Raw genomic sequence first — 17,101 nt, 5'->3', positions numbered from 1 at the left:
ACCTGTTTAAGGGCCAGTCTCTCTACATTTGTTCCGATTTTTAATTCTGTACAGAAAATGTTTAGCAGCATGCTTGCTTTCATGCTTTAAGGAAATTCTGACCGCTGAACAAATGGAAGTTAGTGGCTAAGGGTTCGTTGACGTGCAAAACCAGCTTTTGGCAGCAGTATTTTCTTCTGCAGGGGCAGAGAATATATTTTCTTCAATTTATTCAACTACTTCTATGACTAATTCTTTCATAGCTGAGACACTGATTAGGAGCTGACGAAGCAGGAAAGCTTGTTTTCTTACGTGTGAGAGGGTGAGATCTACTAGTTTTAAAATCTTGAAAGACATGGTGACCAGAACAACCAGATTGATTCATTGATTAATTAATTACTCATAATATTTCCTTTTGTTTGTTAAATCAGTTAGTTTTAAATGCCATTCATGTGTGAATACACTTTTTTATGTACTTAGCCTATAGTTTTCTGGCAGTTGTGCTTAATAAAAAGTTACAAATGCTGCATTGTAATGGAATATTAATTTCCATCCAAACCGAGCAGGACACAACTCTCATGTAAAAAAACAATCCTCTAGTAAATAAGGAAAGCATCATTCATCATTTTTAACATGAAAAATAAGAATCTGACTAAATGAAAGGTAAGCGATAGAGTTGCTTACATCAATATTTAGAGATGTGTTGTCCTGACTAACAAAAAACAAGCCCAGAAGTTAGAGCAAAGGCCCTAGTTAGCTGCAAATCAAGGTGTGTTAGTAGTTACTGGGATGGTGCATGTGGTGTCCAGGACTGAAAGTCACATTCTTACCCCCTGAATCCAGCAAGAGATACACTTGTTGGGGTGTCAGGTCCCTCGCACCACCTGCCACTCAGGCACCTGTCTCTGGACTACACCAGCTCTGTTTTTGCCTTGTAAGTTAACAAGAGGGGCACCCCAGTCTTTGAGTCCCTTTTTAAGGTGTCCGCTGCGACATCCAGCCCCGGACACTGACTGCTCCGCAAAATCCCAGATCCTCTGCCTCCAAAGGAGCAGTGTGCCCTGGTTTGCTAGTTTTCCTTTCAGTCCCTTTCTCTGTGTGACATGCACCACTTGTTACAACGTGAGAGTAGGTTAATGTAAGAAAGGGTGGAGATTCCACTAGAAATGATCAGGAGGGAAACGAATAGAAAAACAAAATCATAAGAGGCAAATGAGGCCTTGTGCTTAATTATTCTCTTTCCTCTCTAATAAAGGAGCTCCCCCCGCCACAGAGGTTCAGACTATTCTAGAGCTGGCTAGCTTCACAGCAGCCAGGATCCAAAGGTTCAAGAAGCACCGCAAGGGGCCCTCTCAGTGAATGGATACCAAAGTGCTTCTCCCCGCTCGGTTATGCTGAAAGGATTGTAGCTAGTTACCTTGGAGAATTAGGCAATCGTGTTATCTGCTGGTGTGGTTATCCCAGTATAATCAGTATCTAATGGATAGATTTAAATTTAGGAATATGGGTATTAGAGGGGTCTAACATGTATTGGTAAAAATGTGCTAGTTATATCAGTAAGATGAGCCTGTAACGCAGGGTTTAGATACGCAGGTTGGTCATAGAAAGCCTCAGGCCTAAAGCAGGTTGTCGTGACTAGCTGACTGAGATAACCCGTATCAGTACCGTGTAAGCTTACAGTAAGAGATGTGTTAAGTACTGATGTTCTGGAAACGATGCAGCAATCGAATGGAAAATATGTTGCAAGGTGCCTGATAGCAACTTAAGGTCATGATAGAATCCCTCAGAATGCTCCTAGGGTAACTCATGGACCTAGACGTTAATGAGAATAAGGGGAGAGCCCGGGGGAACTGGGTAGAGATGTTAAAAAGTGTTTTTTTTAAAATGTGTAGCTGCTGAAATGTTCAGAGGTTCCACGTTTACACGCGGGTGGGAGGAGGCTGCTCTGCAGGAGCTGGTGAATGCGGGGAGCCGGCTTTTAAGCCAGCTTCCCACAAGCACCAGCTCTCGCAGAGACACCTGTTCCCCACTACCCCGTCCCTCCTCCCCACACTGCTGCCTCTGTATCAGAGGCAGGAGTGCAGTGGGGAGGGGCAGGCAGTTCCCCAGGAGCTGGTGCTCCTGGGAAGCCTGCTTAAAAAACAGCTCCCTGTGAGTATCTCCTGCCCTCCACTCCCCCCCCCTGCACTACTCTATGGGGGAGGGGGGGTAGCCTTGCATGTAACTGGATAAACCAGGGGTGGCAAAAGAGCCTCTATGGGCTGGATCCGGCCCGCCAAGTAGGTTGATCTGGCTCATGGCCACCCTGCCGCTCCTCCGTCCCCAGGCCAATCAAGACCTGAGGATGGGGGAAGCACGTGAAGTCTCCTCCCCCTTCCAGGGTGCACAGTGCTTAGAGTGAACTGCTGGCTGTGCTGACCAGCTGGCGGTTCACTGTAAGCACTGCGTGCCCTTGCAGGGCAGGGATAGGCGGCAAGAGACTTCTCGCACCCCCACGTCCCCGGGCCCTGGGGCTAGGGGGAGCACACAAAGTCTTCTCCCACCCTTCGGAACAGCTGGCGGTTCTCTCTAGGCACCGGGAGAGGGGCCAAGAGTTCATGCACTCTTCCTGCCCCCAGGCCAATCAGGGTCTGTGGATGGGGGAACTCGGAAGTGTCCTGGCTCCGCCCCTTTTCCCTGAGGCCCTGCCCCATCCAGGGCAGCCCCACTTAAAAAATGTGAGACGTGGCCCCCCCTTCTAAAATTATTGCCCACCCTATCACATCCCTAGAACGGGGCACCCCTAGCCATCCCAGACTGCAATTTCTTGCAGTGCTTTCACCTAGCCGAGAGGCTGGTGGGGGACAAACCAGTTTATATGCTAGAACAGCTATCACAGGGAATTCTGTGTTGGCCTGATTTGACCAGTAACACCAGATCGGGGAGCAGAGTGGCTGACACACGGTAACCCATCCCAGCACTGAGTGTCCTTTCTGGGGGGAGGAAGGGGGAGGGGAAAGGAGGGATCCTCAAGGCCCTTATAAAGAGTTGCTAAGTGGCTAGCCCCACCACTGCAATCCAGCTGTGCCTGGAGGGCACGGGGAACTGCTCCCGTGGTGAGCAGCACGGCAGGAGACACACACGTGCATTCTGAAGGCGGCAAACCTTTGAGTGGGATTCAGACAGCCACAGAGAAATTCACTATTCCCTGCCACAGCTGATGGAGTTAGAGGAAATCAGATACATTCCCAGCGTTCTCTGCCAGATGCTGGCAAAACCTCTCCTCCCAGCCTACAGGAAAGGTTCCCTTTCCTACCCTTGGCCCTCGTTAACAATACGCTTTTAGTCAGCTCCAGGGTTGTTTCTTTCTTTTTCTTTGCTGTTCAAAAGGGCTCCTCTCTGGAGTCACAACAGTCTAAAACGGTTCCTTTGTTCTCCTTAGGCAGCTGGGTTTTTCATTACGGGTGCTGATGTGGCCTGTCTGAGCACCGACAACTCCCAAGAGCTGCAGAGGGCCAGGTGTGACCCAGAAGGCGATGCTGGACTGGAATTCAGCTGCCCTAGTGAGCACATTCCAGGTCTGAGCCCCACCCTGGCTTTGCCCGGAGGAGGTGTCCGCGCTGTTCTCTCATGGAAGCGGAGCCTGCCTCTGGGGTGTCTCCAGGCTGCGGGTCTGGGAGCCTGGTCTTTTCTGGGGAGCTTGAAGCAGGGCAGAGTAATGCCAGGAGCAAGCTGCTCTTGTGTGCGCCACGGTGCTGGGTCCTGCCGTGAGGGCAGGGGACTGCACTCGATGACCTCGCGAGGTCCCTTCCAGTCCTAGGGTTCTCTGTGGAGCCCCACAATCAGACAGCTTATTGCACAGCTTGGATCTGAATCTAACGCAAGCTGAATAAATACCGACGGGATGGTTCATCCTCTTTCTGGGGTAGCTACAGGAGGCTCCTTGCAGGTTGCTGGGAGGAACTGACGTCAATGGACTGGTTTGAGTAGGTGGAGAGTCTGACCCTGAGCATCCTTGTGCCTCTTTGTTCTGCGACCCCACTTTCAGCTGCTCTGGGCTGGCAAAGATCTGAGCTAGATCCTCCTCCCCCAAGTCTGTTTTGTGCATTGGTGTAATGTCACTGACTTCACTGAGTTACTCCTCGTTCACGCCAACGTGAAAGGAGAACATAAGAACGGCCATATTGGGTCAGACCAAACGTCCATCTAGCCCCGTATCCTGTCTGCCGACAGTGGCCAAGGCCAGATGCCCCAAAACGAGGGAACACAACAGGGAATCTTCACTCATCCCTCTGTCACCCATTTCCAGACAGAGGCTAGGGACACCATTCCTAACCATCCTGGCAAATAGCCATTGAGGGACCTAACCTCCATGAATCTCTCTAGCTCTCTTTTGAACCCTGTTAAAGTCCTAGTCTTCACAATATCCTCTGGCAAGGAGTTCCACAGGTTGACAGTGTGCTGAGTGAAGAAAAACTTCCTTTGGTTTGTTTTCAACTTGTTGCCTATTGATTTCATTTGGTGACCCCTAGTTCTTATATTGTGGGAATAAGTAAATCACTTTTCCTTATTCACTTTTTCCACACCAGTCATGATTTTATAGACCTCTCTCATATCCTCCTATGATATGAGAAGCAGGCCCTTCCAGATCACCTGCCTGGGACATGCTACAAATGACAGCGAGGCAGGCGAGTGGTTAAATGAAGTGTGAACTCAAGCACTGGACTAGGAGTCAGGGGATACAGGTTTTGTACTTGGCTCTAACACAGACACCCTATGTGGCCTCGGTCCTGTTCCTGAATTGCACCATGCCTCAGTTTCCCTTGTGTAGAAAGGGAATAATAGCCTAGTCTCCTTCCAATTGGTTGTCTTGGCTCTCTGTACTGTGAGCTCTTTGGGGCAGGGGCTTGCCATGTGTTTGCACAGCGGGGCCTTGATTTAGCAGAGGCCTCAAGGCATGATGGCAATGCACAAAAGTGCAGCTGATTGAAAAGGGCGAGAGTCCCTCACATCGGCAGGCTCGGGACGCCCTGGCGTGGTCGGGGGGACAAGTGGCTTCCCGAGGCTGGGTAGGGGGCTGAAAATGTGCAAAGGGAATGCTGCTAGCAGCAAGATCAATGGGGTGTGGAGCATGCTTTCCCCACAAAGGGGTGGCCGCTTCATTGCCACCCCTCCGCTGCCCTCCTCTCCCGTTGTCTGGGCACAATGGCCTCCCAGGGCTCTCTCATTGTTAGACTCTGTGGGAGCTGATACCTCGAGGTGTCTGGGGAGGATGGGCCAGGCCCGGACTGGGGCAGTGGAGGACCAATGGGAAGAGCACGGCGAGGAAAGGGATACAGTGTTCTCTGGCCAGACTCCCCCTCTCCCCTTGTTCCTCTCCTGGAGTCGCTGGTCCTGCCCAGAGCTCCCTCGGGCCTGGCACGTCACTGTTCCTTGTGCCAACTCCTCAGCCATGGCAGCCTGCGGCAGCCCCTAGAATGACCCTCGGGTTTCTGGGCCGGCAGCCTGAGCTCTCAGATGCCATGCCAGCCCGGGCAGCTGCGGGCACTACCCCCTTTGCAGGGCAGGCTGCTGGCTCTGTGCAGCAGGGAGGCAGAGAGGGGCCGGAGCCAAGCCCCACGCTCTGTCCTCCCTCCCCTCCCGCCGTCTGCACACCCAGACCAGGCCCAGAACAGCCTGAGGGAATGAGGGAGCCGCTCCTGGCCAGTCTCAGCTATGAGGATGTGTCTCTGCTTCCAGGAAAACCACAGGGCCGGTCCAGGCACGCAGCCCTGGAGGAGAGATGATGCCGGGGGCTCTCTGCAGAGGAAGGGAGTGAGCCGAGGGGGAAAAGCGGCTCCATAGGCATCATTCCGGCACCCCCAGGGGAGCATGGCGAGCTAGCGGGTGGGAGGTGACATAGCCTGGCCCGCCTGCCCAAGCCGGAGCCCTCTGGGCGTGGCCACGGGTCACCCCGTGAGGGAGTGCTGCCAGTTGCGGCCTGCCCGTCCCGCCAGCTCTGCACCGGACCTCACTGGGAGGTGCCGTCCGTCCTCTTTTATAGGGGGCAGTGCTGGGTTTGCTACTCTGCCCTCCATTAAGACGGAAGAGGGCGCCTTTATGGCCTCCGTGTCGCTCTTGAGAGCAGAGGTGGAAAGGAAGCTCGTGTGCCCCTGTGCGGAGCTCCGGCAAGAAGAAGCAAGCTGCCCGGGCGCTCGGCAGCAGCTACTCCCAGCCGGGCTCCCAGGTCTTTCCTGCAGGTGCCTTGCTAAGCAGCAGGTAGCCAGGCAGGTGAAAGGGGCTGGCTGGGGGTGTGCTCCCCTGTCCGGGAGTGCTCCTTGCCTCCCTCCCCGGGAGGGCGGGGGGCTGCAGCGGTTCGTCCTCTTCCCGACTCTCAGGGAGCATGGGGCAGTGTTCAGCTTGGGCCTGCCTCTCCCAGCTGCCGAGGGGAGGCCAGAGGAGCATGCAGCAGGCTGTGCACTTTCCCCTCCCTCCCTGAGAGCCAGAGGAAGAAGAGCAGCAGCGACCTGGTGTGGGCGGCTGCAGTTCCCCCCCCTCGCCCTCTCAAAATGCCCCTTTGCCCCGCCCTGACTCCTGAACCCCCACAACTCCCTGCCCTGGGCTCTTCTGCACAAAATGCAACTGTCCTGTATTATCGAGGTACCTCAATGGCCGCCCTATTCCACTGGGTCTCCACTGGGTGGAGGGGGACTTGGCCGAACCACGTCAGTCCCGGCAATTCCACCTGTTCTCTCTTTCTCCAGCCATCCCTGTTCTGCTCCCCGGGGCTACACTGAGAGCCTGGCCTCCCGTGGGAGCAGGAGCAAGGGGGATCTTTGCACAGAGGAAAATCCACCGTCTCGTGGCTGGGTTTAGGAAATTCCACAGGCCTGGGGCATAACACGGGAGGAGGGCGGGGAAGCGCGTCCGCCTCCGGCGTTCACTCTGGTGTGCAGAACCAGCCAAACTCTGTGTGCCTGACGTTGGATCGGGAAAGAGGTGTGAGCCCGGGCCAAGCACTCAGCCAGCTCCGAGCCCGAGGCAGGTTAGGGCTCAGTAAATCCTGCAAGGCCAGGCTTCGGAGCTGTAACTACCTCGGGGCTGCAGAGGCGGCGGGGACATAGGTCACCTCTTGTAATAACCGCTCTGCTGCTCGGATTCCTGTTGCCCTGCTCTGCCCTTCAGGTGCCTCAGACAACACCGAGTCCCCCCAGAAGCCCCTCCCCTGCAGGGCGGTGGGTGCCTGAGGGAGCAGGGGTGAGTTATGGGGCATTTTACCTCTGACTCACCAGCTCTGTACGGGCCCAGGGTGGCGGAGGCTGCGTGTCACTTCTCTCCTGTGGGTGGCCGCTGGCGCTCTGGTGTCTGGTCACGGCTTGCCGAATGGGCGATTACCTCACGAACCACCGGGAAGTGACAGTCACCCTCCTGGGGCTAGCCGTGTGCCTGGCCCCGCTCGGGGCTCTCCGCTGCCCTCCTTTGGGTGTTCAACCTCTCGCCTGTTCCTGGCCCTGCTCTGGGCTCTCCGCTGCCCTCCGGGTGTTCCTGGCCCCGCTCTGGGCTCTCCACTGCCCTCCTTTGGGTGTTCGACCTCTCACCTGTTCCTGGCCCCGCTCTGGGCTCTCCGCTGCCCTCCTTTGGGTGTTCAACCTCTCACCTGTTCCTGGCCCCGCTCTGGGCTCTCCGCTGCCCTCCTTTGGGTGTTCAACCTCTCACCTGTTCCTGGCCCCGCTCTGGGCTCTCCGCTGCCCTCCTTTGGGTGTTCGACCTCTCACCTGTTCCTGGCCCCGCTCGGGGCTCTCCGCTGCCCTCCTTTGGGTGTTCAACCTCTCGCCTGTTCCTGGCCCGGCTCGGGGCTCTCCGCTGCCCTCCAGGTGTTCCTGGCCCCGCTCTGGGCTCTCCGCTGCCCTCCTTTGGGTGTTCGACCTCTTGCCTGTTCCTGGCCCCGCTCTGGGCTCTCCGCTGTGCTCCTTCGGGTGTTTGGCCTCGCGCCTGTTCCTGGCCCTGCGTGGGGTCTTGCCCTTCTTCCATTGTTAGCCCGGCAGCCATGGGCACTTCCTTGTGGAGAACCGCCATGTATCACCCTCAGCTCCCTCCTTTGGGAACCTGAGGTCAGCCACTGCCCTGACACCAAGCGTAGCTTAGGCAGAAGGTGAACCACCAAGTCAGCTGCAAATGCCAGGGAACCAGACTCGGCCCCGTTGGGCTCTGGCCAGGCGTGAACATCTTTCCTGGTTAGAAAGTACCTCCTGGGCTCTGTAGTCAGGCCCTCAGTATTAGGCCTTGCTCAGCCCGAAGGTGACGAGGGCTTTGGTTCAACACCGGCCAAGGGAAGAACCCCACCTGCTGAAACTCCAGGGCTAGTTCCTGGCGGGCCCGGGGTTTCCTCGGCCCTGGTGAGTGTAAGGGATCTGGGAGCAGAGTACCGCGCGAGATGGCGTGACTGCAGGCACAGCGCCGACAGGCGGAACCGAACCTGGGCCCTCCGGAACTTAGTGCCTGAGCCGCTACCACTTGAGCTGAAAGCTGGCGCTGAGCTCAGGCTGTAGAGCAGACTCCTTCTCTCTCTGTGTACGTGCTCTCGGCGCCGCTGCCTGGGATGGGGAACCACACTCAGTGGGGGCGCGGGCTACACAGGCAGCTCCTGTAACGGGCCAGGTGTGGAGCCTCTGCCGGCCCCTCTCCCTAGGTCAAGCCTGAGACACTGGTGTGTGTGTAGGAAGGCTGCCCAGCCTCTGGCCTATCACCATCCAAGAAAGGTGGGTGAGGTAATATCAGTCACTGGACCAATTTCTGGGGGTGAAAGAGATATGATCTCCAGGCAGCACCTCAAAAGTTTCTCTCTTCCATCCACAGAAGTTGGTCTATAGCTGATATTCCCTCACCCCAGCACTGACACAGCTACCACCCTGCAAATTATACCCAGGCCTGGCAATAACCCCCTCCAGCCCTCTGTGTCTAAATGCCCCAGATGTGTGTCCCCGGGCACCATGTGCCCCCCATGCAGGGAGCAAGTACCAGTTGCACTTCTGCCTTCCCAGGGCCACTTTCCCTTGGCCACCTGTTCGAATTCTCCAGTCAGTCTGGTCTGTGTCCCAAAGAAGCCCTGGACTTGTCGCCCAGGTATACGACGTCCAGCTCACCCCAAGGGCTGCCTTGCTCTCTGTCAGTCCGCAATGAGCTAGGCAATGTTGCGGAACCTTTCCCCACCGTGAGCGACTCCACGTGCCAATCTCAGCAGCCCCTTGTCCTGGCTTCTCATGGGAGAGCCCCTCGATGCCGTCAGTCGAGAGGCATGTCAGAATTGGCAGATCTTGGAATTTCTGGACCTCGTACATTTCTGGGTGGAGCAGGAAACAAAAAATGGGTTGTTTAGTTAAGTCTGACTGGCTGGAGCAGCCTGGGCCCCTCCCTCCTGCTCCTGAATATTTAGTCTGTGGAAGGCAGGTGCCGTAGCAGACTACAGGTTGGAGCCAGCGTGCAGGGAGACAGTGTCAGCCTGCAGGAGAGATGAGCTGCAGCCGGTACCCTGTTGACGTGAAAGCTGTTGGCTTGATGCAGTGCAAAAAAAAGAAGGTACTTTGACCCGCGTCTCTTTCCCGTGCATATATCCACCGCTGCAAATTAGGAAACTTCAGAGCTTTTTCATTTGGTTTGCACTTCGGCTTGCCCACAACAAAGTTGCGATCACAAAGTTATCAGCTGGGACAGGAAGACTCTAACTTTATCTTCCTCTCTTTCAGAAGTACATGATGGCCGTGTCCTGGTCCGATCGAAACAACGTTCTCATCTACAGGACTTTTGAAGAGTTTAAGAAATTCCATGTAAGTTACCAGCTCCCCGGAGATGCTTTCCAAACCGGTGTTAATTTGTTGCTGCCGTTACTAGGAGGTGGGAACACCATACTCATTCTTTTCCTCTCCTTTCCTGCTCTTTTGGTCACTCAGAAAGTACTGAAGAGAAAATTCCCCATCGAAGGCGGCTTACTGAAGAAATCTGATCGGAGCATTCCAAAGTTTAAAGGTAAGCAAGGGGATTTAACAAATGGGAGAGAGGCAGCGCAGACCAACAAAAATGACTGGAGGGACTAGAGGGAAGGCAACTGTCAAGGAAAGAAGAGTAGAGGTCTGTCACTGGTCCTGATTTACACCAGGGCACATCTACACAGCGGGGCAAAAGCTGAAATCAACGACATAACTTCAGCAGCGTCAATTGCGTAGCTTAAGTTGAACTAGCTTATTTCGGCTTGTGGCGCTGGCTACACAGCAGGAAGTCGGAGAAAGAGCACTCCTCCTCTGACTTCCCTGACTCCTCATACCATGAGGGTTACAGGAGTCAGAGTAAGTAATCCTCCAGCTCGCGGTTATTTCGACAGTGTCAAAATAACGGCTTGTAGTGTAAACGCTGACTGTGTTACTCCAAAATAACACTGCTGTGTAGACGTATCTAGTGTTGGGTTAAAAAAGGAAGGCCGTGGGTTTGTTTCCAGTTCAAATACTGATCCAAGCTCTTTGCAACACGATACAGTGCAGCTTCCATATACGATCAAAGGCAAAAGTTAGGCTTGCGACAAAATAGCACAAGGCATAGAAAATGATGAGACACAGAAATATGTAGCCGTTGATCCTAGTTCTATATGTGAAGTACTCAGGTGGGAGTCAGAGATGTGTAGACAGAAGGTAATGTGTACCAGGCAGCACCACGTTATAATCAGTATTTTGCTAATGGTGGTTTGCTTCTGTCACATCAAAGATGCAAAACTGATGCAGAGAAAGAACAGGAATTCGAGCAGGTCGCTGGAGAGATTGAAACTGCTGGAGACTTACTCCCAGGAACTGCTGAAAACAGATGCAAAAATCTCGCAGGGCGAAGATGTGATCCAGTTTTTCAAAGCGCAAACCCAAGACTTAGACCCTTCTTTTTCAGAAAACAGGTACAGACTAACTGCATTTTCCTGGCTTCACACATTTCTGCTTCAGAAACAGGGGGAGGGAAATTTCAATATTAAAATATGGAGGATTTTTTTTCCTGGAAAATGTTTTCCATTTTGTTACCTACCCTGAACGAATTAGAAATGCAGGACTGAAGTGCCAAAGAATGATAAAAACACTGATAAGCTTCCCCTAGCTCTTCCTCCTGTTCTCCTTGTGTCTCAATCCCTTTCTCTCTCTCCCCCCCCCCCATTCTCTCACTCACTTTTGCAGGACACCTTGCATTTTCTTGCTGTTGTTGGTTTCACTCAGACCATGGGTGCAACAGAGCAGAAATTAGAAATGGGCGAGTAGTTTCCTTGGGAATAACGTCTATCAGCAACACACTAGCTGCTTCCCTGCCTGTTCATTCTGTACAAGCAACTGCTTTTCAAACCTTAAGGACTGGCTTGTGTAAAAGGATGGGTGGGGGGGGGGTCAGTTGGCAAACAGCAAAACAATAATTATGGCCATTCTAAAAACGAGGCCGTTTTTATTTTACATGAAAGCCCGCTTGGAGGCAAAGCAAATGTCAGGGGTTTAATGATTTAATACCAACTACCAGTGTGTAGCCCTCTCCGATTCTTACCATTCAGCAGGGTCATTGCAAAACCCTGCAAAGTGGAAATGCAGATCTTGCTGAGAGCGTGGGCTAAGTGGGAAGGGAAGGAGCCAGGGACTTCTGAGATTTATTTCCAACTCTTGCCACTTTTTCACTGGGTGACTGAGCAAATCTCTCTAACTCTGTGCCCCTGTATCCCACCCATGAAGTGCCATAAAAACCACTTTTTTTGGAGAGGAGAGCGATGGTTGGGAATGTTTGCTAAGTGCTTTGAGATGTTATAGACTTAAATGATGCCTGCCCCTTGTCCTGATCTTCTGCATAGGGGCGAATTTCCCCCACCGCCTATTCCCCAGATGAATCCTAAATACAGGCTGCCCCCCGGCTTCAGAACAGACCCATATCAAACTTTACTTTCCAGCATTATAATTATGCCGTCAGAACTGGGCGATGGAAAGAAAGAACAGCCCAAGCAGCAGACCCCCTCTATTACTCAGCCAGTGGTCTCCCAAAGCTACCGCTGCATTGAAGACTACGAAACCAAAGACACCAAGAACAGACCCTTCAGCGTTGTCAAGGAGGAGGTTGTCGAAGTGTTAATCAAGGATGTGACAGGTAGATCTTGTGTGGACAGGTCATTTTCTTGTTCGGAGTATGAATTGGAGTGAGTTTTAGACTGGTGGGGTGTGTGTGTGTGTGTGTGTGTGTGTGTGTGTGTGTGTACACACATACACTGAATGCTATAACTTACCTTGTTTAGGGTTCTAAATATTTTCTCCAGAAGAAAAGAACCAGGGCAATAGGGTTTTCCAGCTGGTGGAGCAAGAAGTGTGAGTCTCAGGATTCCAGGTTTCTATTCCTAACCTTGCAGGTCCGTGAGCTGGGGGCTCAGGAATCCTGACCCCCAACTCACCCCCATTCACAATGGCAGGCATTAGGCAACTTCACTATAGGGCTCAATCTTTGATAAATGGATGTTGGAGGGCAGGGACAGGGTCCAGAGTGACCTAGACAGAGTAGAGGATTGGGCCAAAAGAAATCTGATGCGGTTCAACAAGGACAAGTGTAGAGTCCTGCCCTTGGGACGGAAGAATCCCAAGCACTGTTACAGGCTGGGGACTGAATGGCTAAGTAGCAGCTCGGCAGAAAAGGACCTGGGGATTCCAGTGGATGAGAAGCTGGATAGGAGTCAAGAGGGTGCAATTGTAGCCAAGAAGGCGCATCAGGAGGAGCATTGCCAGCAGATCCAGAGAAGTGATTATTCCCCTTTATTCGGCTCTGGTGAAGCCACATCTGGAGTACTGTGTCCAGTTCTGGGCCCCCCACTACAGAAAGGACGTGGACGCATTGGAGAGGGTCCAGCAGAGGGCAACCAAAATGCTGAGGGGGCTGGAGCAGATGACAATGAGGAGAGGCTGAGGGATTTGGGTCTGTTCAGTCTGCAGAAGAGAAGAGTGAGGGGGGATTTGAGAGCAGCCTTCAACTCCCTGCAGGGGGGTTCCAGAGAGGATGGACAGAGGCTGTTCTCAGTGGGGACAGGAGACAGAACAAGGAGCAACAGTCTCAAGTCGCAGTGGGGGAGGTCTAGGTTGGAGATTAGGACAAACGATTTCCCTAGGCGGGTGGGGAGGCGCTGGGATTGTTCCCTAGGGAGGGGTGGAATCTCCATCCCTAGAGGTTTTTACGTCCTGGCTTGACCAAGCCCTGGCTGGGATGATTGAGTTGGGGCTGGCTCTGCTTTGGGCAGGGGGCTGAACTCAATGCCTCCTGAGGTCTCTGCCAGCTCTGGGATTCTGTGGGAAACACTTTGCCAGCTGAGCCCATGTGCAGCGCCCTGTGTGATTCCCAGCTACTGTGTTTGCTGCAGGGTGGTGGCTGGTGGAGAACAAGGACCAGCAAATCGCCTGGTTCCCAGCTCCGTACCTGCAGGAGGGCGGCACAGGGGAGGAGAGTCCGCAGGCCAGAGAACTGGACGAGGAGGGTGAGTCTGGGCTGTGGCCTTGAGCTTTCCAGGCCTGCTGTTGGCTCAGGCCTACGCTGACGTTTCTCCCCTAAACGCAGGCCCTGCCGAAGGGCACAGACTGAAACCCAACCGCGCCTCCGAGAGCTGGGGGCTAACAGGGCTGGGACGCGGTTGGCCTGGGTTCCAGCCCCGGCCAGTCGTTGTCTGACCTTGGCAAGTTGTGTAGGGGGTGTCGTCGGGGTGAAGATCACACGCGCCTGTTGTCATTGCGAGTGGCCCTGAGACCAGCATTCCCTCTGGTGCGCTTTTGTCCATGACGCTCCCCCCGGGTGTCAGTCGGTCACTTGCATGGACGCCCGGCTGGTAATGGGACTCGGGGCCACGTCCAGCACTTGGAAGCCGGTCTAACACCCTTACAACTGCCTGGATCGTGAGAAGATGTGGTCCCCGTGAGCCTCCCTGCCTCAGTTCCTCCATCTCCGTTATCCTGACCCCCCACAAGGGGCCTCGCGGGGCTCAGTTCGCTAATGGGCCAGAGGGCCAGTCTAAAGGGATGCTTCGACGTTGGGCCGGCCCGTCTGCCCACAGTGAACGGCTCCTCCGGCTTGTACGTTTTGTGGCCCAGATGGCGGGCAGGCCGGAGGGTGTTCCCACCTCTCTTGCTCCCATGCTCTGCCCAGGCATCTCTCTTGCCTGCAAAGCACAAAGGAGCCCTCCCTCTTGTCCGCAGGCAGCCTGTATTACGCCGTGCGGGCCTACGAGGCTCAGAAGGCGGACGAGCTCTCTGTGAACGTCGGGGTGGTGGTGGAGGTGCTGGAGACGTCTGACAACGGCTGGTGGCGGATCGGGTAAGGAGAGTCTCTTGGCAGGAGCCTTTCCCCTTCCCTTGTGTCCGATACCCAGGCATGGGCTGGAATCTCTCGGGCAGCGGGGGATTGTCCAGGGAATGCTGGGCCGTGCTTGGGGCTTGGGCCGGGACCCCTGCCGAGTGCTGCTCTGGGGGAGAGCGCCTCCTTCCGGGAGAATTCTGCATGCAGCTTCCAGGGTGACATTCATCTTCCCCCGCCTCTAAGTAGGGATGTAAGCAACTAGTCAACCACCCATGTGCTTGTCAGGTAGCTCTCAGAGAGAGCTCATTCCCCTTCTGACTCGACTAGCTGCTGTTCCCTCCCCTACCCCTCCACTGCCGCTAGCAGAGAAAGGCAGCAAGGGGGGAGCAGGAGCCGGTGCTGCGGGGAGCCGGCTTAGAAGCCAGTTCCCCCCAGCACTGTGGAGGGGCAGGGACACAGCGGGGAACTGGCGGGGCTTCTGCCTTTGAAATGTAGCAAGAACAGGGGTCTTGTATATTTCAAGAGCAAAGCGCAGGGAGCATGGGGCCAGCAGGGGACTCAACCAATCTGGGGAGGGCTCTACCACATTTCAGAAGCAGGGAGCGCAGGGCCAGTGGGGGGCTACTTGAGTGCCCCCCCAGCCCCGTGCTCCCCACGGCGCTTCCACCTTTGGAATGTAGCATGAGCCGGCAGGGCTCTTGCTACATTTAACAGGTGAAGGCGCCCTTATTGACTCATCAAATAGTCAATGCAAAGTGCATCGACTATTTGATTAGTTGATTAACCTAAATGTAACATCCTTACGTCTAGCCCTTGAGAGAAGGCGGAGCGGGGGACCAATCGGAGACGGTCATGGAATTCACACCTGAGCCTCCGCCCCCTGCCTAGCTGAGCCCCAGAACCTGTGTGGGCCTCTCTGTGCCTGTCCACTCAAAGCTGGCCTGGATCCACCACCCCAGCAGCTTGCAGGGTCCCTCCTCAGGACAGCCACCCTCCACGGGCACTGCTCTACACTTCCCATGAGTCTCTCTGCCACCCTTGGCTTTGGTGTCCCCAGTTCTGGGCTTGCTCATCTTCAACAGCAGCCCCCCAAAGTTCAGTCCCAGTCTGGCTACTGGTAGCTGGTGCCCACTGGCTGCATATCCCAGGTCTATCCGTGGGTGGAATACATTTTGTTCTGTGCACGGAGGAATGTGCGGATGTGCACCACCAATAGAAACACACGCTGCTGGCTGTGGGCGCTCTGCTGATCAGCTGGGTGGCATCGGAATCTCCGCTGGGCGGCTGCCCAAGCGTTCAGCTCACAGGGAACCCTGGACTGGAGTGTTTGGCAGCCCCCTATCTCCTCCGAGCAGGCAGGAAGCTGCTCTTATGCTCACGCGTGGCTTTCCCCTTCCTTTCCCACAGGTACAATGAGCGCACTGGCTACATCCCCTCCATGTTCCTCCAGCCGTACAGGAACCCGCACAGCAAGTTCCAAATGATTGTGAACGCCGGCCTCTGCGTCTCCACCCCGAACCTGCTGCAGGTGGCCGGCCCCGCCCACGGGAGCTCCCCGCCCCCGCGCAAGACGCAGGCCGGGGCTGCGCCTCAGACGTGCGTGGCCAGCGAGAAGCCTGCCAAGAGCAGGGAGCCTTTGAGCAGGAGGAGATCGAGCTCTCTGAGCAGCCCGCTGCCTGGGACGGAGAGCGGAGCCGGCTCCAGCCTCGCGTGGGAGCTGGACAGTTCGTCCGTTAGTTCAGGGAGCGAACGCGGCTTCAAGCAGGCGTGGAAGCCGGGCTCCTCGGGGTCTCTGCCTGGAGCCAACCAGGGTGGAGCTGGCTCCCTGCAGGCCAGTGAAGGCAGCAAAGCTCCTCGGCTCACCAGCAAAGACAGGAACGATTCTGGCTTTGAGGAGTCTCCAAGCGGCTCCGATTCTTTCCTTCCCAGCCCCGATGCCGCGGCCAGCATCCCCAAGGTGCCCGCGCGGCCCGCGGTCCACGAAATCCTCCAGAAATGCAGCACCGTGACCAAGAGAGTCGTGCAAAGAGCCGTGCTCAGGCCCAGCCTGCACGAGTCCTCCCCTTCCCTCCGCCCTGCAGGGGAAACGGGCGCCCAGCCGCCGGAGGCTCTAGCGCACGCCCCCCTCCGGTGAGACCCAATGTCGCCCTGAGCCGGAGCGGCTGCCTTTCCTAACCTTCGCCTCGCTCAGCCAGAGCGGGCGGCGGGCAGAGGGTCAGCGCTTGGGCCTGTCGCGTGCGGAGGTGACGGGCTCTATCCAAGATGCAGCGTTCGTAGGGTTATGGGCACAGCCTTGGACCCTGGGGCATTTCCTCAGCGGCTGTGGCTTGGCAGAGCTCCCTGGGCGACCGAGAGACTTCCTAATGGGAATGAGTAACCGGGACCCGCTCGGATACACCGCTAAGGCTTTGCAGCAGCTCGACGAATTCCCGTTTCCTTTGCCTGGGGAGAAAGCTGCGGGCACGATGCCAACGTCTGTGAGCAGGCAGGGAAATAAAGGCCACGAAGCACCAACTTCCTCTTTCGCGGCTCTCTAGGGATTGTATCTGCCTCCCCAGGGCCCCAGCTACTCTCCCCACGTAGTGATTTGCAGATCTCCCTCACCACACCCGCGCTGTTCCAGCCCCCCAGCTAGGTCTGTCTCTGATCTCTCCTGTCACATCTCCTGCTGTTCCGGTCAGCTCAGCACAGCACAGCACCGCCAGCGCTGAACTGCCCCCGTCCCTTGCGCCTTTCCCCAGTCCTGTTGGCATTTCCACCTAGGCCCAAAGCGAGGTGTTCGCCTGGATTCCGCCTCCCTCTAGCTGCACATGGCCAGGCGGCAGGCGGGGGCCAAACA

General features: G+C 55.4%; 1 protein-coding gene across 7 annotated transcripts in view; it reads left to right on the top strand.

The window, feature by feature from the left end:
* NOXO1 (NADPH oxidase organizer 1) overlaps positions 1 to 16,776 on the top strand; it is a 38,985-nt gene extending 22,209 nt beyond the window's left edge. For 3 of the 7 annotated variants that reach the window (XM_075899834.1, XM_075899833.1, XM_025187832.2), the window contains 8 exons: positions 3,401 to 3,536; positions 9,681 to 9,761; positions 9,885 to 9,960; positions 10,690 to 10,870; positions 11,891 to 12,084; positions 13,337 to 13,450; positions 14,163 to 14,280; positions 15,670 to 16,776. In XM_075899834.1, coding sequence (XP_075755949.1) covers positions 3,495 to 3,536; positions 9,681 to 9,761; positions 9,885 to 9,960; positions 10,690 to 10,870; positions 11,891 to 12,084; positions 13,337 to 13,450; positions 14,163 to 14,280; positions 15,670 to 16,396 — 1,533 coding nt within the window. In that variant the 5' untranslated portion in view covers positions 3,401 to 3,494 and the 3' untranslated portion in view covers positions 16,397 to 16,776. Of the gene's footprint in view, positions 1 to 3,400; positions 3,537 to 9,377; positions 9,514 to 9,680; positions 9,762 to 9,884; positions 9,961 to 10,689; positions 10,871 to 11,890; positions 12,085 to 13,336; positions 13,451 to 14,162; positions 14,281 to 15,669 lie in introns of those variants that run through there. The other 4 variants (XM_014576650.3, XM_075899835.1, XM_025187834.2 and 1 more) reach the window with 2 other exon arrangements.
* The last annotated feature ends 325 nt before the right edge of the window (positions 16,777 to 17,101 follow it).

Source organism: Pelodiscus sinensis, chromosome 16 (genome assembly GCF_049634645.1).
Source record: "Pelodiscus sinensis isolate JC-2024 chromosome 16, ASM4963464v1, whole genome shotgun sequence".
In the NCBI taxonomy this organism is placed as follows: Eukaryota; Metazoa; Chordata; order Testudines; family Trionychidae; genus Pelodiscus; species Pelodiscus sinensis.
This window is presented reverse-complemented; position numbering and strand designations above follow the sequence as displayed.